The sequence below is a fragment of the Trachurus trachurus genome (genome assembly GCF_905171665.1).
Source record: "Trachurus trachurus genome assembly, chromosome: 4".
Taxonomy (NCBI): Eukaryota; Metazoa; Chordata; class Actinopteri; order Carangiformes; family Carangidae; genus Trachurus; species Trachurus trachurus.
In genome coordinates this window covers 15,312,622-15,333,199 of record NC_139898.1, presented here as the reverse complement: position 1 = coordinate 15,333,199, position 20,578 = coordinate 15,312,622, and the positions used below count along the sequence as shown (strand labels likewise).

The 20,578-nt window shown below is 41.6% G+C and overlaps 2 protein-coding genes across 2 annotated transcripts in view; both read right to left on the bottom strand.

The window, feature by feature from the left end:
* Positions 1-11,061, bottom strand: part of cpamd8 (C3 and PZP like alpha-2-macroglobulin domain containing 8) — a 40,538-nt gene extending 29,477 nt beyond the window's left edge. The window contains exons 1-18 of the mRNA XM_083969847.1: positions 10,673-11,061; positions 8,344-8,495; positions 7,779-7,801; positions 6,880-7,045; positions 6,555-6,607; positions 5,980-5,997; positions 5,232-5,286; positions 4,856-4,969; positions 4,447-4,531; positions 4,143-4,251; positions 3,782-4,009; positions 3,491-3,661; positions 3,243-3,371; positions 2,880-3,078; positions 2,571-2,737; positions 1,254-1,403; positions 915-1,076; positions 660-802 (exon numbers count right to left, since the gene is read on the bottom strand). Of these exons, the coding sequence (XP_083825973.1) occupies positions 660-802; positions 915-1,076; positions 1,254-1,403; positions 2,571-2,737; positions 2,880-3,078; positions 3,243-3,371; positions 3,491-3,661; positions 3,782-4,009; positions 4,143-4,251; positions 4,447-4,531; positions 4,856-4,969; positions 5,232-5,286; positions 5,980-5,997; positions 6,555-6,607; positions 6,880-7,045; positions 7,779-7,801; positions 8,344-8,495; positions 10,673-10,758 (2,210 nt within the window). The 5' untranslated portion in view covers positions 10,759-11,061. The remainder of the gene's footprint in view (positions 1-659; positions 803-914; positions 1,077-1,253; positions 1,404-2,570; positions 2,738-2,879; positions 3,079-3,242; positions 3,372-3,490; positions 3,662-3,781; positions 4,010-4,142; positions 4,252-4,446; positions 4,532-4,855; positions 4,970-5,231; positions 5,287-5,979; positions 5,998-6,554; positions 6,608-6,879; positions 7,046-7,778; positions 7,802-8,343; positions 8,496-10,672) is intronic.
* Positions 11,062-11,812: 751 nt separating this feature from the next.
* Positions 11,813-20,056, bottom strand: LOC310984791 (uncharacterized protein). The gene is made up of 14 exons (XM_083970110.1): positions 19,897-20,056; positions 19,586-19,650; positions 18,549-18,610; positions 18,174-18,297; positions 17,863-17,970; positions 17,677-17,780; positions 17,361-17,519; positions 16,842-16,983; positions 16,580-16,721; positions 16,192-16,314; positions 15,153-15,281; positions 14,117-14,537; positions 13,448-13,730; positions 11,813-12,752 (listed from the first exon to the last, which is right to left on the bottom strand). Exons 1-14 carry the CDS (start codon positions 19,959-19,961, stop codon positions 12,286-12,288), a joined length of 2,394 nt encoding a protein of 797 aa, XP_083826236.1. The 5' UTR covers positions 19,962-20,056; the 3' UTR covers positions 11,813-12,285.
* Positions 20,057-20,578: the final 522 nt, after the last annotated feature.

The following is a 20,578-nucleotide window of genomic DNA, read 5'->3' as shown; positions in this document are numbered from 1 at the left end:
ATGTTCATCTCTTGAATGAGAAGTATTCGTAACATTGCTGAGAGTAGACCTAAAATACGCACAAACTGACAAAACTCATTTCTTTTGTCATGTTTTCTCTGTTTGTCCGTTGCTAAACTCTGAGACCTCATTTAACCCGAGCATGACACATATTGAAATGTGTATTACAAATTTATAATTGTTTGAATCATGAAGTAATTATTGGTTTCTCATGGGCTTGGTTTCAAATTCATTGTTTTTAGAGAAGTACATGACCATGAAACTGTGTGTGGTCCAGTCAAAGATCATCACAGTGCATTCACATCAATAACTAAACCAAACAATGGATACATGAACATCAATAACTGTATATCCTCTAAATCCAACCAAGCTCACCCTCTGTTAAGGTTCAATCGCACATAGTTAACTTTGTTATATCTGATAAGTTTTGCTAGCAACTTTCTGATTAAAGAAAATATTTACCCGCAGTGATTTTTTTTACCTTTTAGGGTTTTTATATCAGTTAAGAAAACTTTCGAAAAGCCACAATTAAGGCAGCTGGAACAAGACAATATTTGGACTTTTAGGCATCTTAGAGTTGCTAGTTGGGAGGCAGAAACTGCCTTTGATGTTGATGTAGATTTTTTGCTAAAACAATATCTGTGTAGCAGGACCTTTACCTGGTTGTGGGGCGAGAGTGCATGGCAGCCACTAAGGTGGAGGTGTGTGGCTGAAAGGCAGGAACAGCCTCGTCTGTGTACATGCCTCCACTCTGCCGGTGGTTTAGACTCACCATATCTGTCATCACAACCAGCCCTGATTCCTGTGTTAAACATACAGAGAAATAAAAACACACACGCACACACAAATTAAGATTATTATTCTTTATCCCTGTACCATCACAGTGGGCCTTTTAGGTAAGTGTGTGTTCTCACTGTGAAAGCAAAGCGTGCGTCTTTGGTGATGTCCCAGTGCCATGGAAACACAGAGGAGCGTCTTCGTCTCTTTGATGACAGCCCGGGCCACCAGAAGTGTCCGTCATCTTTAGGAATGCCAAAGGCATCTGAAACATCAAAATCTGACAGCTCCTTGAACACCTGCACAAAAGAAACACGTCCATGTTAGCACACACACAGTTGCACACACAATAGTAGAATATAACAACACAGAAACAATACATTTTTGGATGAAGGTCAAGTCCCTCAGATAAACCACTCTTCTAAAGTGGACATTATCACAGTGCATCATCACCATAAACTAAAAGTACAACCAACCTTGTCAGGACTGAGCTGGAAGTCAGGCTTTAACAGGTAAAGACTCTTATCCACAGTGGCCACACAAACACAGGAGCCCCTCTCTCCCCGTACATGCAGGGTCACCGGGTCGCCTGGCATGGACTCATTCGTTGACAAGGAAACAGACACCTGCAATCCAGCCAACAAAGGATACACAACTGATAAGCAAGAAAACAGTGTAAAGGCAAGCATGCACTTTCTCTAAGCCATACAACTGTACATAGATGTTCAACCAGTCTTAGACACCAGGGTTCCTACTCATGTATTTCTATTTAAAATTTTATTTTTGGATTTATTAGTTCATTGCCTATCACGGCATAGCTTAATAGTCTTTTTCAAATGGCTTGTTTGTCTGACAAAGGCTGCTCAACAGAATGATATACAGGACCAAAAAAAGGTACAGAACTCTACATTTAAAAAGCTGAACCGAGCACCTGATGAATTACCAGTTAATTAATAAGTGTTGTCATTCATTTTCTGTCCCTCAAATTTACCAAATAGTTTCAGCACTAGTTGGCAGTGTTGCCTGACAGAGCCTAAGAGGCAATTTGTGTGTCACTTGGAACAACATCAGTTCAGTATTGCTGAGTAGTAAGATATGGTGGGAAACAACAGGACAGGGAGTGGAAAACTACAGCCTATGAAAGAGGAGGGATGGTGAGAGTCGGCCATAAACTTTCACACTTCAAAACAGTTTTTCAGTAATGCGCAGTCACAAATTAGCCCCGTTAATCGGTTCCGCTGCCCTCCTTTCACCACTCCGTAACCTGTCATCCTCTCCTGTGACGACCCCACTCATCTGCCTGCGGCCCGCATGGCCTCTGTCTCATCATGCCCTCACAACCCCCTCCTCCGACACACACACGCACACACAGTGTTGTAATGGCATACCAGGGAGCTGTAAATACTTCAGGGAGTTAACTCCACCTAATGCAGGCAGGAACTGGGGATCTCTCCCAGGCCAACACAGCTGTTTGTTTACAGACATTACACTGTGGACAGAGCTGGTGCATGGATACTTGCACTCAGCTCCAAAATGTATACAGTGCCTGCAACGTTTCCCCCCAGGTTTTTAATGAGTGCTATACAATGCTGTAAGTTTTACATATACACTGTATATAAAAAAAAATCTTAACTACATATCCAACAACATCAATGTTTGGAAACTTGTTGCCAGTTTATCATTAATATCTCAGTTTGTGTTAATAAACCAGATACCTACTGTAGGTAATACAGAAATGCTTCTGGATAAATGAGATAGCTAAAAAGAGAATCTGTTTTATTTTTTTTCCAAACCTGGTTTTCAAAGTCGGGCTGGATAGGGATTTGCAGGCTGTCTGTGACTCCCTCCCCGTTTTCTCTCACATAGAAGACCAGCAGACGGCTGAGTGGTGCCATGCTGTGGCTAATAGGGAAATGTAGATAGGTCACACAGCTGTCCATCTCGGCCTGGGAGGAGGAGCCTGCAACACCAGGCAGAGTGAGGTGAGGGTAAAATCTTCATGAGATCACCTGATGTTGCTCAGAGCAGGGGTTTGCTATGCATCTATTTTTCTACTGACATGCAGCTGTTAAATGATCCAAGGAAATGATCTAAGTACTTACCGGAGGCAGGAGGAGGCAGGTGGGTGGTGTGAACGTTTTTGTCAAAGGTGACTGTCGCCCTTTTTTCTCGGTGTGAGGCTGTCAGGTTGGCCGGCTGTTGGCCCGATACGATGATGTTCCCCCTGGATGTCACCTCATAGTGCAGAGTGAAGTTACAGGGACAGGTGGATTTGAGAGCCACTTCTGCCTCTTGGCCGACCTACGAACACAGAAAGATACAATTGTACTGTTATGACTATTTCATGGACAATACACTGTAGCACTGCAATGTATCAAAAAGTTTGAACCCAACACAAACTCAACACCTGATGGTGGTGGTGGCGGTGATATAGAACTCACCACATTCAAATGGACAACACTTACCTTGAATGCAGCGCTGGGGCTCTGGATTTGGATGTGGCACCTGCTTGGAGAATACCAGCTGCTGATTGACAGGTAGCTGGGCAGGTACTGGTCTCCTACTGCCTTTCCATTGATAGATGTCACCTTGGTCTATGCCAAACAAAGACAAAACATTCTAACTCTTCATAATATTTGCTTGAAATTAGCTTCTCACTTCACCCTGTTTATATTGCATGCATGTAAAAACGACTGCCACTACAACCACTGACCTCTAGCCAGACATACTGGGCAGCAGTGGGGATGGAAGGGATCTCAAAGCTGGCCTGGCCGTCCTTAGAGATTAGTTCACTGGTGTAGACGTTGTCCTTGGGGGTGAGCTCAGCCTTAACACGCACCCTCACCCCGTCAGCTGGGCTCCCGTCAGGGTAGGTCACCTCAATCTACAAGGAGAGTGTAAGGGGTTGGTGGTGGAAAGGCACAAATCAGACAAGTCAGCAATGACTTGGTTTATCCTGATTTATCAAATGAAACAAGTTACAGAGACTTTTTTGTGGTCTCACCTTCCCTTTGTAAGGCAGACCAGGCTTGAACTGTTTGCGTGTGTCCTTGGAGTACTTGATGTCGATGAGCTGTTTGTGGACAGGTGTTGAATCGTCAAACGTGGTTTGCCTGCTTCCGTCTATGCTGCTCACCGACGCCCAAATGCTTACTGTGCCCCTGAAGTGGTCTGCTACATCCAAAGGCATCATGTCTTTGACACATATGCTGAAGTTCGCAGAGCCTTTGATCTGAGAAGAGCAGAGGAGTGATCTGGTATTGTGAATGTGCCTGGGGCCCAATCAACAAAAAAGGGTTCGATATCAATCTCTAATGAATTTATAACCAGATCAATTCTGTTGTTCAGGGAATAAATAAACTGACCTCCATGTTTTTAATCACAGGATGGCCCATCTCATGACGATAGTAGCCCACTCCATTCACTGTCATATTCACCGTTAACTTCCCTGTCACTGGTTTCCCAAAGGTATACCTGCAACATTGACATGTCAGACAGCTAAGGTCAACAGATAATGGAACATTAAAAAAGCATAATGAATGCAATATAACAGAGTTACAGGTGCTAAGCTACATTTTGTGGATGGTCAGCCAAGCAGCAGTCTCCCCTCCCAAAAGACCACATGGACTTTTGTTTGATCTATTCTATAGTGAAGTTTCAGTGACTTGCCTGGCCCTGACAGTGGCCTGCTCGCATGAGTTCAGGTCACGGATGTAGCGTGGTGGATCTATCACCAACTCAAACTTTGGCATCACTGTGAAGGAGGCAACAGAATATTACATTTGAGTTACATGATCTACTTTCTTTAATGGATGTTTCCTGCATTATATCTGTATTGCTTATCAATGGCTTTTTGCTGGATGCATAAAATAATGTTATTCTACAAAGGCAGTCCTCTTATGTCAAATATTAACTTTTTGTAGGTCGCCTGCAGAAAGGAACTAAATACAAAAACATAGTACATTCACATTTGACCTCTAGATGTAAAAAAAAAAACACAACTGTGACGACAATGAGCAACCAAACGGTGACGTTCGTTCTTTGTTATGCAAACAACTGTCCATGTGCAGGTTCTCACCGTATTTCTGCACTTCAAATGATTTGTTATAGGTGTGGCCCTGCACCTCCACAAAGATAAACCATTCTCCAAACATTGGCTGGTCAGACAGAGGGAAACTCATGTTCACAACCCCTACAAGAGAGAAAAATGTATTTAACACATTCAGTGCCTGTGTGCTTGATAGCCGTTTACCATGTACCGACTAGCGCTCCTGATATGACGGTAACAATCACTGTCCAGCCATGAATCATGCAGGATGAACTAATTACCTATCACCTCACAATAATCATAAGTTAAAAATGGAAAATTATTACCTAGAGAAACACTGCAATGACACAAGATACAGGCTAATATACAATGATGGTGCATAAATACTGCAGAGCATGTGGCTTACCACAGCAGACAGATTTAAGACTCTTCCACTGGATCATCCTGGATCCTCTTGGATCCTGAAAGATCAAATTGTGGTAAACAAAAACAAAAAAACAGTATTAAGAATACACATTGTCATGGGCACTTGCTCTTGGTGGGATCTGTTGGGTCTCTGTAATTACTGTTATGAAAAGATCCAGGCACTGTAAATTGCTGTTGTAAATTGGCACTATTTAAAAATAAATTGACTTGACATTGTACATTTTTATATTGTCATTATGTTTGAGTTTGAGTCATTAAACTGATCTTGATCTTGACCCAGAGACTTGACTCCAAAATACATGTACTGCTGCTCCTCATGTGACATGTGACGCAGGTAAGAGGTTGAATGTGTTTGTCGCCAACTATAAAGCACGTATGGGCATCCTAAAAAATGTCTTATGAAGCAGAAGCTTGTTATTTGACCTGTATGTGGGTGGTGGGGTTAGGGGGGGGGGCTGAAGAGAGAAGAGAAGAGAAGAGAAGAGAAGAGAAGAGAAGAGAAGAGAAGAGAAGAGAAGAGAAGAGAAGAGAAGAGAAGAGAAGAGAAGAGAAGAGATTCTTTTCATGTTGTTTATCCTTGCACTGTTCCAAAGAGCACCCTGTTATCTAGGTGAGCTGCCTTGATTTCTGCTCTGTAATCTCCAGCCAGACTGGGAACTAAAATTGCCACTGTCCCCTCCCGGACGTGGCTCTGCCAACCCTGGGTGGTCCTGCCAGCCTCCACTCACCAAAATATAAGCTTCAATCTGCAAAAAAAAAGAAAGAAGTGGAGAGGGGTGAATGTTATGAATTACAGTAGATAACAGAAATGTAAAGCCTAGAGAGGACCATATGCTTCTTCCCAGTGCTTCACTTCACTCCTTCCTTATCCAACAATCATCCATCTGTGAAAGTGAATACTGCCCTTTACCAGCAGCAGACCTTTATAGCTGCAAACATCAATAAACCATCTGTCTGCACAGTTGCACAGTATATTTGGAGCCATTGCTAACATTCCAAGTGAAATGACTCTGGCTCGGCTTCTGTAAATAAGTGACTGTACATTTCTCCACACTCAGAAGTTTCTCTTCTTAATTTCAGCAATTAGAGATGAAAAGTGTGTTTTTACTAAATATTGTGTTGTCGTAAAGGCTAGAGATGTGATAAGGATTATACAGCTATGCAGTTTGGGTAAAGTTTGGTATTCATTTGTTTATTGTTTGTGTGTCTTTTTGCTATTGATTGGTGTGTAACGTTTACAGTGTACTGCAGTGCATGTAGCGAATGTGCAGATTTTATTTGCAAGAAGCATTTTTTTATTTACCTTGTCATTGACTGGCCTCAGGTCAGGGGTGACTGTGTAGACATTAATCAGCACTATAGACAGAAAAAGAAACATGATACTGTAAAATACAGCCGGTTTACATCATTTCAACATGAAAGCTGTTTATTTTTGTCAGCCCCTCAGATCAACAAATCTTATGCAAGCAAAGTTACATCCCGGGCAAGACATGGTATAATAGTGATAGTAGTGCAGCATTTCAAACTGACTGAATTTTTTCTGTAACAAAACCCTAAATATGAGCCTAAATTCTCTGCTTTCTGTGCAGGAATTAACTGATTAACTACCAGGTGCACTATGAGGGAACCTTTATGTTTGGGTTTGTAGACAGGCTTGTCCGTCTGGATGAAGACAGCTGTGCCCTTGCTCTCCACTGTGACGGTGGTGAAGTTGTGGAAGATGTAGCCTCCCTCTGTGAGGTGACGGTTCCCCCACACCTTTAGATGGGCCTGGCCTCTCAGCCCAGAGGGAACCTGGTGATATATACACACACACACACACACACACACACACACACACACACACACACACACACACACACACACACACACACACAACCATAAAAGCAAACACAGGCGGAATCAGATCTGAATTTACCAGAAGTAAAATTAGGTCAATGGGGGACAGATTGAAATGTTTACTCTCGGCTGTTGTAGTAACACACAATTACAAAAAAATATTCCCCTTGATTTCACATTTTAAATATTTTTAAGGGGAACGAAAGCGACAGAATAACAAAAGAGCTACATTTAAACAACAGAGGAAGATGCCAAGCTATAACACTGCACACTACACATGACTGTATTTCATGAGAATGAGGGTGGAGGTTACAGGGAGGGGAGAGCAGGCAAGGAAGAGAGAGAGAGAGAGAGAGAGACAGAGGGGAAGAATCGAGTCGTGCATACTAGATTGATCTATTCCAGCCTTCGGGGGCGGCGGACCATACATGCACGTCAACAGCTGTTGCATATTATATTGAGGCTGTTACCTTATTCCCATTGAATGAGCAGAGACAGATGTTGCATTGCAAATAATGTTAGTGTTGATTTGCATGTTGCCTGAGGAATGTGCACTCAACGGACAAGAGGTTCTCACTACTGTGCAGCTGTCACCGCTAAACAGCGAAGTGCATTTTAAACGTTTCTGGAAAGCAGCATGCACACACACTGTAGGACACTGCAAACTAAGTTGCACAGACAGACTCACCTTTAGTTTGACGCTGCCTTTGTCTAAAATAGAAACAATGACATTGTTTAATGTTGTGGTATTTCCTCAGAGGTTGCCACACACTCATATCCGTGTAACCATCATTATAATGCTATCAATATTCAGTAGAGATACTGCACTGTGGCCCACTTTCCCCTGGAGGTTCTTGCCCTGGGTTAGCAGGACATCCAGCTGCAACCTGTCTCCATGCCACTCTGAGACAGAGCTAGCACCATCTATTCACGGTGCTGTCAAACAAATCACACACTGTATATACTAAGTGGCTGGTGGGATGGGCTGAACTGATGCCTCCAATCATAGAAAAATATCTACGAAAAGCCCGGCTGGTCAGGAGCACACAGCAAGGGCAAAGGTCAATTAGGCTCAAGCTGTGTGTGTGTTCCTCTGCATGCTTCTGTCAGCATCAATGCCTGTATGATCTCAACGTCCTCTTGAATAAATCACACAAAGGAGGCGTATCATAACTCAATTTGTTACTGCAAATTTTCTTTCCAAAAGTGATGCATTGTGCCAGTGTAACCTTAGCTTCAGAGTGTGTCCTCACCTAGCACTGAGCCGTGGCCGTGTGCCACCGTCTGTCCTTTCACCGACAGCTGCACCTGGACGCGGGTTTCTGCTTTTGCATTGAAGATGGTTATGCTCACGCTCTCCTCCACGCCCGCTCGAAACACCGAGGGCGCAGCAACCAAATATCCCCTGAAAATGATAGGAAGGATGTGAGCGGAGGGATAGAGGTAGAGAGAAGAGAAAGAACATGGTGAAGGAGAACAGAGGACATATGAGTGCACACAGAGGAGGAAAAGCAGAAGTGAGAGAGGTAAGGTGGTCAAGTGATAATGGAAAGGTCAGAGGTCACACAGGGACGAGAAGAGGAATATGGACGAACATGTCCTGCATCACTGGTTTCGTTTTAGAAGCAAATCCTCACAAATATATTACCACTCCTGACTGTCGGTGAATACGGCTGTGTAATTGTAACAATGGCTTTTCCGCAAATAATACAGGTGAATTAAGTGTTGAGTTCACATTTCTTTCTCACCCCACACAGACACACACTTGCACATGCACGCATACACAACAAATCACACATACAAACAGGGACATTCCACGTGGATTTGTGCAGCGAGATCAGGTTTAATTGCAACGGTTACCAGGGACACGGTACCTGTTGGCCAATGAGCTTTCTGCTCTAGTGTTTTCTTTGGGTGGTCTGGCACCTCTGACAGAGCCTTGGCGTCTGTTTTGAAAAATAACGACTGAGATTCCACACAGCCACTCTGACATTTAATTGAGGGAAGGAGCCTGTCACTGAGGTCACAGAGCAAAGGTCATTCTTTGATGATTATAAACAGTCTGGGAAAAAAAGCCCAATTTAAGTTTTATTTGGATGAAAGAATATCATCATCTGGCATGGAGGGGCTATATCTCCCAGGTAACAAAGGTAGAATAATAGGAGCTCTTGTTAACATCCAGAGTCCTCCTGCACAACCAACTCAAGAGAGTGTGGTATGGTAGGTGTTCGGTGTGGAGCAGATGATAAAAGCATTCTCCAAATGATGTGTTGTGTTCAGTTACTTCTACTATTTGTGAGCATGTGCCGATTTGAGAAACACCAATACCAAATCGGTCATTCCAACTCTAGTTCTTGAGGCAAACAGGCCTACTCACTCACTGAAAACTTAACTGAAGATCACACAAATTAGGAGTGAGCAAAGCCTCTAGCACAAACCCAATTGCATGCCTGAGAGAAAGATCAGGTGGTTGGCATTACAGCACTACTGCATTACAGCCGGAGGCAACTGCAGTTCCTGAGAGAGAAAGTCATGAGAAAATCCCCTGGAAAATAAGGCTTCGGGAGAAGGAAGATAATACGAGGAAATTGACTCTGTGCGTTTGATCTACAGTGAGTTTAACCAGCTCTTGGATGAGCCCGGATCAGGTGGTGGAGACCATGCTTATTTCAGTCACATGGCTTAATGTACTCAACTTCTCGTTGTTTTTGCCCAACTTTTGTCCTCAGCTGAGAGTTGGTCAGTGCCTGAGAAGGATTTGTGTTCTCCTTTGTAGGTGAAGTCCTTAACAGTTTGCTCTTTTTTTTTTTTTTACTTCAATCACATGGTTTCGTGTCCTCAGCCTTTTGCTTTGCACTCGAAATTCACCCTCAGCTGAGAATATATCAATACATAACATTGATATAAGCCACTTTCACTCAAGCCTGCATTTGTCAGTAATCTGGTCATTTTTTGTTTATTTTCTACATTTAGCTGCATTCCTTACCTCCCCCTGGAGATCCTGGAAGAAGTGTTTACAACTCCTCACTATTAACTCAATTCTCAAGGTCAGGATTAAACAAACAGGGCCCTGACTGATGGCATGGAAGTGGCAAAAAGTCAATTTTAACCCTTTTGCCCCTGGCTCTGCAGGAATAATAAACCTAATAAAACCTACCATTGTCAAAGCCCATGAATTTACCTGTAATATTAGTCAGTATCAGTGTAGCCTATATTCAGCAATCACAACATGAAATGCAGCAACAAGCTTCCTCTATGCTCTCAAGTCCAACATCAAAACATGTTATTGGAGTGAAAAATCTGGAAAAACATGATTAAAAATATGGTGTGATAGCACAATGATGGGAAACACTACAGTGACAGATAAGGGCAGATGCAGCAAATAGCACAGATCAATGATCAAGATGCTTGTTGCGTGTATCTCAATGAAAAGGATAACGCTGCTATGACAACAGGTCACATCTAGAGCAGTATCAGTATTTTTCTTGCATAGCTGGAGGAGTGTAGCTGAAGTGAATTTCCGATGCTTGTAGTAGCCCCAGCACAAAGCACTGAAGCACATTCAACACTGGCTTTACTTACTGTCTCTCTTGTGCAGAACTTCTGCCCACGTTGCAGATCAACAAAGTCCATGAAAGGCTCAAAGCTGTCAAAGACAACCGCAACATTTTGGCCTCAGTAACCGAGATCCTGCAAGGAAATCCGTCTCTCTCCTCTGAAGGAGGCTGGAGCGTTTGACTCTTAATGAAAAGATAAATGAAAGTTTAACAGTCTGCGTGCGCCTACAGCCCTCCCAGTCTATCTATGTATCTATCCATTGAAGATTTGGTTGCCGTGATAGGTGTGCAGAGCTTCTTCCAGATCACAAAGATCAACTTTTTTTGTAATAATCATCCCACTTCGCCAAATCCAGTTCCAAGCAAACCGTGTATGTGTGTGTGTTTTTTTCTTTCTTTTAGAGCCCAGAGTACACGGATAGTCCTCTCCCATGTGCCTTCACCCGCCCCGGTTCCGTTCTCTCATATTTCAGCATTACAAATTGTAAGCGTCCTCCCACTCCAGCGCGCAGAAAATGTCACTGTAAAGAAGTGTTTGTCATGTTAACTCCGTGCAACTCTTCGCTTCCCTCGCCTCTTCCTGCTGGTAACTTTTTTTCCCCCCAAACGGTCGATCTTTTTTCTTTTTCCTCTTATTCTTTTAATTCCGCTCCTACAAACAGCAGCGAGTCAGGAGGAGATCAGCGTCAGGCTGCGATTCATTCACTTCAATACCTCCTCTCACGTCTCTGCTGCAGAGAGCATGACTAACCCCAGTGTAAAGGAGTCTGCGGTTCAGACCACTGCAAGATACCTGCACGTCTCATAGCCTACTTCTGGTACAGTTTGACATCTCAGAAAAAAGAAAAGAAAAGAAGAAAATAAATAAAAGAAAGAGATCTACCGGATGCAACCGGCTTCTTTTTGCGTTGGAAATCATCAAAAATCTGTTATAAGGAAAATAACTTCTGATAGTATCACAACACAAAACACCTGAAGCAGGATTCTCTTGTTTAGTCTCTTATTTTTGTAGCAGTTGCAGTTCGCCGACATCCTGTACAGATATCTGCTGCCCTCACCTGGTAAACGGGCTTCAATGCGCTTTTACCAAGGAATTTCCAGACCAAAGCATTTCTCTTTCAGGTAACAAAATTTATTGAAATGTTTCTGAGGTACTGCATCAAAAAGAAAAAATGAATACTGTTGCACAGTAGAGGTCCAGCATGTTTTCTGTAATACTGATCAAAATGAATAAAACCAGTGAACAACAATATTAAAACAAAGAACATCACATGATGAAAAAGTAAAGACAGAAAAAGTATTTCCATGAGGGAACTTTTTCTCAGTTAGGGTACATCCTTGGCTCAGCAACAACACAACCCTGACCCCAAATCCCTGACCTGAACATGTAGAATCTGAAGCATTTCATGTGTAAAGCATACTGGCATTGGGCAACTTGAAAGGAACCCCCGAGGCTCAAATCAAACAAGATAACAAGAGAAGAATGAAAGTACTTGATCACAAAACAGCTGCACTGCTGAAGTGTCCTTGAACATGTCTTTAAATCCCTGTCAGTAGCATTGTGAATTCCCTGTGGAGAGGTTTAAACATTTAATTATAAAGCACTGCTCGTATGACTAATTCATGTACTGCTTTGTCTCACGCACAGCCGTGAATGATACTCACAACAGTGAGGTCTCTCTGTTTCTCATCCACCATGCTGTGATAGAGTTTACAGTTCAGCTTCCCTTGTTCAGGCTCAGTGAAAGCAGCTTTGGAGAAAACCACCTGGTTGTCCTGGTTGACCTCCTGTCCGTAAGCCTGACAGAGTCGGGCTGTTAGTGATGCATCTAGAGACAAGAGCTGAGCCAGTCTGTCGAGGGGAAAGCGACAGTTACGGCTGCTGTATCCGTGGCTGAATATTAGCAGGAGATCTCGACGGCACGTCACCAGGTGCCGGTGGAGCGCACAGCACTGCAGGAAGGTCAGCTTCTGTGCCAAACGCAGCAATCGTACAGGGTTACGCTCCAGAAAGGCCTGGTTGATTGACAGAGCGAGCTTGATGGTAGGAGTGCTGCGGAGCCGCTCAGGGAGCTCCATGATGTGCTGAGCTGCGCGGGCTGAACCTGCAGGAGCAAACATGGAGAGATTATCCCAGAAAAAAAAACTTTTAGGAGACAAACTTGTAAAAACATATCAAGAGTAGGCGTTATGAATCTGCTGCGCACAAAAGAGATTGTAATTTGCAATTACATATAAACTACCAGTCGAAAGTTTGGACGTACCTTCTCATTCAATGGTTTTTCTTTCATTACTTTCTACATCGTAGATTCTTACTGAAGACATCAAAACAATGAAGGAACACATATGGAGTTATGTTGTAAACACAAAAACGCTAATAAAAACAAAAGTAAGTGTTCATAACACTAAACCCAACTGAAGTGGTTTGGGATGAGTGTACAAAGCTGTCTTTGAAAAATCTAAAACACATTCTGCTTTAACACTTTGGTGTTTACTACATAAGTCCATGTGTTCCTTCATAGTTCTATGAAGTAGGAATCTACAATGTTGAAAGTAATGAAAATAAAGACAAGGCATTGAATGAGAAGGTGTCTTTTGACTGGTAGTGTACCTACCTCTGTATAAGTTATCTCAGTAACACAATCTCTTCTTTTTTTGTGTGAAAAATCAGACTAGTGCAGTATTTGTCTTCAAAATGAACCTACTCATCTTATCTTTGTGCTTTTAAATACAACACTTGAACTCAGATACAAATCTATAAATGCAAAAAATCATTTAACCATTATTTAAAGCAACCAACCCAAGTTGTATAGGAGACCAAGAGCCTGAAACTCTTCCTGGTTGGGATACAGTTCTGTTCCAGTTGCATAGCAATCCAACAGCCAGCTCAGATTCTCCTGTAGGTGCGTGTCGTTGATGCGTGGGTCGTAGAGCCGCAGCTGCTCGCCACAGAGACGATAAGAGGCATAGATGAGGAAGCGTACTGTCTGCTCTAAAATGGCCACACAGTCCAACCCAGACACCCTCTGGATGATCATGTCCTGCTTCACAGCACGCAGCCGATCAAAAACAAAGCCGTACACCTAAGGCATGAGAGAAGATTAATTTTAATAAAAGAATATGTGCATTAGAAAGTTTCATTTTTATGAAATTAGAGTTACGGTTAGATTATACCTTAACACCACAAACCCCTTCCTTTGCTAGTCACACATGAGCCATGAGGGCTAAATTTGAAATGCTTGATGTTCCTAACTAGGTATTTAATTCCTTCACATTTAATTGGCAGTCACTCACAATTTTCTAGCTGACCTGAGTACCATCACAGAGAGTATTCACGTGGGGGGCAACACATACCAATAGCTTGTGTTGTGTAAACATAAAGCTAGATATAAACTCAAACTTCACTTATGTTTCAACAGTCATTACAGGCGTGCATGCAGGAGTGCAAAACAGAAATGTAAATACTAGCCTCAGTCCATGGGTGCAGACTAGGGTTGGCAGCGATGTCGTCAATGAGATAACGCACAGTTTTCAGTAACACGGCAGGTGGACGTAGGTCGCTGGGTCTCGTCGAGTCTTTCCCAGCTGCCGGTCTGGAGTACTCCTTGACAGAACGTGAGGGGTCTCCCCTGGGTCGTCGATCTCTTTCTGTGCCTGCTAACATCTCAAAATGATGAAGGCGATGATCTGTCTCACGGATTCGCAGCTCGTGAGCGGGGCACATGGTCTGGCAGGTCCCCCTGGGGACTGTCTCTTTCCCCTGTGCATCACTGAGTCTCTCGTTCTCCTCCACCTGTCTCACCTGTGCTTTGTCTTGGCCTCGCCATTGTTCCTGGTTCCTCTGCCTCCACTCTCCTCCTGGTGGAGCATCCCTCCTCTGTGAGTGAGAGCTGTTTGAGGAAATAAATCCATATAGGCTATTTTAATGAGGTTTGACATTTCAAAGAGATAGTTTACAAAGAAAGTAGATAAATGGGTTAGGGTTAGAGGGGGGCTTTATATTTACAATTTTTTAAAAATAAAAATAAATGAGTGGCTCCTGCTCTGACTGTGCTCACCTGGTCCCTTTGCACATACATCAGACATTTCTCAAACACAAATACATTTCTAAGTCTGTTTATATATTGTGGATCACGCCTATTTTATTTCCTACGAACTAAGTTGTAACTCACGTTACTGTCATTGCAATAAGTGCTTAACTAAGCTCAAATTGCAAACTGTTTAGTTAACTGTGATAGCCCATAATCGGTGATGACAGCACTGATGATGTTGCTAGTCACTGTGAAGTTGTAGTAGAGCTAATGTTGATGTGAAGCCATTAGCGGTGACCGACAGTTAGCTAGCTAACGACGACACATGACGCGCTGACCGCACCGCGTCAACATACAGATGTAACTCACACGTTCCGCTGAGCAAGTTGTCAAAACTATAATAAAAGCGTTGGCTTCCAATATAGTTACTATAAAACCTTGAATTTATATGAAAATGCTCATGTTTGCACTCACATGCGACGAGGCGCTCTCCTGCGGTTCATTGGGCTCCTCAGCACATCAGCCAATGGGAATCTGTCCTGCTTGTTTTGCTTTAACGTCACGTCCGGTGTTGTGTGTTTTTTTTTGTTTTTTTGGTCACAGCTGGAGAGGGGCACTTCTGAGTGACATCATCTACTAACCGCCGCAAATCTTCCTTGTCCTGATTTCACAAGATGTTGGAAACACTTTTTTGAGATCCGTCTTCAATGTCACATTATTTTTTTGCAGATTTGTAAACTATTCATTCATGGTGCCAATTTGTTTATTTACATGCACTGCACTGCTGCTCCATGATGATAATTGCTTGAATAAGGTGTTCCTAATAAAGTATTATCTGAGTGTATAATAATGGTAACACAAATTGGAGTTACAATGTAACATTTAAAATTGGACTTCACCCTTCTCTGAAAATGATAAGTAAATTGATTTGTGATTCTTGCCTCAGGTGTTTAGTGATTACAATCCCCATTACTATTTGTCTAGCAGTAGCTATTCCTCTTGGGGTCTACATGATTCCACATAATGCAAAGTTTGGACTGAACAACATTAAACCAGGCAATGACCCAAAACACTCAGTCTGTTGTATAACAAATTATGTTTAAAGACAACGCATGTTCTTATCAAATACTGATTTAATTCAGTTTTTTTACTCTACACTTTGGATGGAATTAATGAATAAATACTAGTCACTGTGCTATGTTTTTACTAAGCATCCTCACTTCACCTTTTATTAAGATTTCATTGAAACTTGTCTCATCCTGCAGTAAGACTCAGTTTCCTTTGCAATACTCAAAACATCAAACTAGAATACCATTTATTGCTTTCTCTTTAATGATCAATAGAAGCACATCAGTCATTATTCCACATTTCAAATTCCTAATATACAGTTGCAAAGAAACGAGACAGTACACGTAAAAGACAAATGGGACAAATGTGTTCACATTGGAGTAAATGGAGAGTGGGTTATCAAAGTGCATATCCTGCATATCCCTTGCTGTGTGTCATCTTTCACTGCTTGGAGCAGTAGAGCTCATGGGTTCTTGCGGTGCCGAGACACTCCTCCTCAATGTCCTGCTGGACATGGATCTTGTGGCGGCAAACCAATGACGACAGTTCCAGCAGCTCTGAGACTGCACTGGAAAAAAAGATGGAAAAGACCAATGTCTGAGTAACCTAATCAGTAGCAAAATGGATTTTTAGGTGAAGCCAGGGTTTGATTCTATAAAAATCAAGTAACTTTTATCCCTTTTCAACCACAGATTTACAAAATTAAGCCATTTAAAGGAGACAGTTCCGACAGATCACTGACATTACATGCAGCAAAATCATCTGAAAAGAACAAATCAAAACACTGTGTACATATATATACACAGTATTCTCTATATACTGCATATGCCTACCCTGACATCTGCTGACTGATGTCCTTTGATGTAAGTTTCATGTCCCTAAGGCACTCTAGGGAGATGCTGTTGTCTTTATGATCTCCCTCTGTGCACTCCATCAGCAACTTCTCACTCTCCTTGAGGGAAGCTTCAGCTTTATCTATAATGGGTAGATGCAGGTGGATATGATTACAATAACATTTAGCATCAGTTCTGGCGTAAGACACAAAAACTCAAATCTCATTAGATTTTTACAGGAACTAAACATAGCATCTCGAACCTAGAAATTCTCTTCTGTCTCCATCAATGTAGAAATTCTTGACAGGCAGCTCATGTCGGGTGGCGTCCACAGCAGCACCGAAACACTTGTAGTCCTCTGTGAACGGCTTGATGGCTTCTACTACAGGAGTCAGAGCGGCAATCTAGTACACAGTTATGATGACAATTAGGATGTGAATCACATACAGTACATTTATTTGTGCAATTATGAAGTTCTACCAGTTTTGATTGGGCCTCATCCAGTCAATACAGTTGTGGCCTAACAAGCCTCAATAGAGTAAAAAAAACAGCAAAAATGTCTCCAGCAGTGGTTGCAATACTCATTTTTAATTGTCTATAATATCCAAGAAAAAAAATGCAGGTTCGTGGATGAGACACTTTGCTATTTTATGCTATGATTGTTGCTGCTGGGCAAGTAGGTTGCATTCATGTGACATCTGCCTGTCATTATAATCACAAATTGGATTGAAAATGTAATAACACTGAAAAAAAAAGGTCACAACAAAGAAGTTTTTCTGACCTGCAAATCCAGCAGCTCATTCCCAAGCCTGTTCTTTTCTGCAAGCAGGTAGCAACGCTTCTTCTCATGGACCTCATTACGCAGAGCCTCTTTTTCCTCCATCACCTGCAGAATCCCCTTTTCTGCCTCTGCTTTAAGCTTTGCAGTATTGTGCTCCATCTTAAAACATGAGACAGAACCAGATCATTCACGACTATGGAAATTAGTTTATTTTTCACACAACGTGGTGGACAAGTCAGTGAAAACTGCTAGTTTTATTTAAGATAAAATTTCGAACAGCAGTTTTCAGCACATCTGCTACAGCTGACTAACTCACCTTAGCCGTTAAGTATGTCAGTAGTAAAGTTTGCATTTTTATATCCAGCTTCTCGATTTCTGGGTTCCTCTCGGATTCAGTGGCATTTTCTAAAATCGTTTTTTCTTAAAGAGATTCAAAAGAAAATAGTTATCATATTGTCACATTATATTAACTTCTCACATCCAGAAGTTCAAGTAATTTTACCTTTAATGACTGAAATATCAAACTCTGGTCGAAAACAGTGTCCATCTGAGAACGTAGACTGCAGAATACTTTTTCCAAGCAGTGATGGTTCTGTTTCGCGTGACATTGCTGTAAGGAAGAAAACAAGAACAGACAAATGGTATATGTTAAAGCCCATTTAGATATAGATTACAGGTTCGGTTAAGACTCTTGAGATGGAGATATGCCAGATATCAACAACTGACTGGACCACGACACAAGCCAAATATCAACAACAAAGCCTCTACACCTAAAATAAGAGACCCTTTGAATAGGGAATAGGAAGTGCTTACATGATGGAGCCTGTGGGGCCATTGAGCGTCTTGGTGGAGTGCCCACCTTTGGTCTGACCGCACTGGGTTTAGGTGAGGAGGGTCTCGGTGGCACAGCAACAGACTCATTTGTAAGTGAGTTACTCTGTTATTGGTTATAGGAAGCAATAAGATACAAACATGTAATGTCAAAAGGTTGACAGTAACATACAAAGAAAAATTCAATCATATGAACTGCATCTACAAGATGGCCAGAAAGAAAAATATTAACTCATCGTTTAAACATTTCCAGGTCCACTTCCTGAGTAACAATACCTAATGTGCTTTGATTACCACGAGTAACTAACACATGAACTGTAACAACAATTCAAAGAAATTCAAAAACAGAAGCTATACCTTTGAAAGTGATGTCTTCTCAGCAGCCTGCATATATCGAGACTTGACTATTGTTCCACTTGCTGAAATTTCACAACAAAAATAATTAAATATTGATCATTAAAAAAAAGTTTTAGAAGTCCAACAAGGTCCAAAAAGTGAATCAAGATGTGAGCATTTAACAAGAAGTCTCCAGCAAAGCTATTTGTGTTATTAGCCTAAATGTAGAGCTCTTAGCAGATGCACAAATAAATGTATTAAGCTGCATTTTGGCAAACAATTTAAGTTTAATACATACAGGGCAACTTAGTGCATGTATAGAAACTAGAAACTTTTGCTTAATATTTTAAGAAACTCAGCCAAAACTCAAGTTTTAATTGTACACCAGAAGAACAGCAATTCAACCCTAGACAAGTCATCCTCCCTACAAATGAACACATAACTGATCTGTTTACTTTGGATGAGATACAGCGAATAATTAAAAGACTAAAAAATAAAAAAGCAGGTGGTACTGATCATAGATATAGAAACGTTTCTATATCTATGGTACTGATAATGTTACAAATATGAGGAACTCCCCTTTGGAAGTGTTGAGCATTTAAAGTACAATTCTTGAAGATGATTTTATTTTTGAACCATATTTAACTGTGTTTAGATCTGCTAAAAGGTTTGGTATGTCTACATTGTGTTGTGGAAACCACAAGTTGCGCAGGTACAGAATGAATATGATATTGTTTGTTTGTCCCTTCTTTAATGAAGACAGGAAAAGAGTTTATTAAAAAGTTGAATGATTTAAAAACTGCCAAAAATCAGAAACTGTTTAAGATATAAATACGCTGAGTAAAAGAGGAATAAATTAAAAGTTTGTCTACAGCTAGAAGTCGAATGAAGTCTGTAGCAGAAACTATGCTGAAGTTTAAGAGGTTCAAAGAAGCACAAGATTTGAAGAGTTTGAAGATTGTTTCAATGTATTTCCAAAGGACAAAAAAATCAGAACTATGAATATTTTAAAATGTATAAATAGTATGAAAAAGTTTAATGAAATGAAATGAACTTACGTTTAACAACTTTTTTCCCAGCTCCACTGTTGTTGGCTTTACTTGCATTGTTCCCACTTTTTGAGCTGAAAGTAACAACAGTAAGTTAGCAAACAGACGTGATATTTTCTTGGCCAGCCTTAAGATACTTTATTGCTACACTTTACAACAGTAGACCTTTAGTTGTACACTTAACCGTTTAGGTTTCTCGTTGGCCATTTATTTGGTCCAGAGTCAAATGATCCCAAAAAGTAAACTGTCCGCAAATCGGCAAAAGACAGGCCAGCAGCCGATATAACAAAAACAAACCAAGAGGGATAAGGAAGGACTACCTTTTGGCGCCGGTGGTGGGATTTTTCAGACCACTTGGCACCGTTGATGTTCTTCTCGACGCCATAATGTGTGAAGCAACCCTCTTTCTGTCGCAGAGCAGTTCGTCCCTTTCGCTGTTTACAGTACCGTTTAGTAAAGACTGCTGCTTCTTTCAGCTGAGCGTGAAAACATGACGGGATGAGAAGCGTCCGGGTTTAAGGTCCCCGCCTGTACGCCGCTTCAGTGAGCCGACAGAAACAAGTACGGATACTTGGTTCCGCCCTACTTGTCGCCACAGAGGAGTGACTGTATAGTAATACACAGAATAAATGATTTGATGGTCAGAAGAACGCCTGTAACTTTGAATGGAAAAGAAGAAACAAATCATGTTGATCCAATTGAGGCCAGCAAATAATTACAGCGATCTTGATTTTGAAAAGGGGAGTTTATTTTATTCAACAAATAGTGCATCATAGCGCATTAGGCCTATATGTCAAGTTTTAGTAGGCCTAACACAAATACGTGCTTGCCTCGGTTTTTACTATACGTCCTAAATTCTCAGTGTAGTGAATAGTGCGTTGAATAACACGTAGGCTATACAGGTTAAATCATTTATTTTGATAGACGAGCCACTTTGCAAAACCTTGCTGATAAAACTAGAACACAAACGACTTGGACTTTTTACCACTTGAAAAATGCGTA

Coding starts and splice junctions, on each gene's coding strand:
- LOC310984791 (XM_083970110.1), bottom strand. CDS start 19,961: ATGGCGTCGAGAAGAACATCAACGGTGCCAAGTGGTCTGAAAAATCCC. Junction 18,611..19,585: donor TGGGAAAAAAGTTGTTAAAC/GTAAGTTCATTT, acceptor GTGAAATTTCAG/CAAGTGGAACAATAGTCAAG. Junction 18,298..18,548: donor AGAAGACATCACTTTCAAAG/GTATAGCTTCTG, acceptor AACCAATAACAG/AGTAACTCACTTACAAATGA.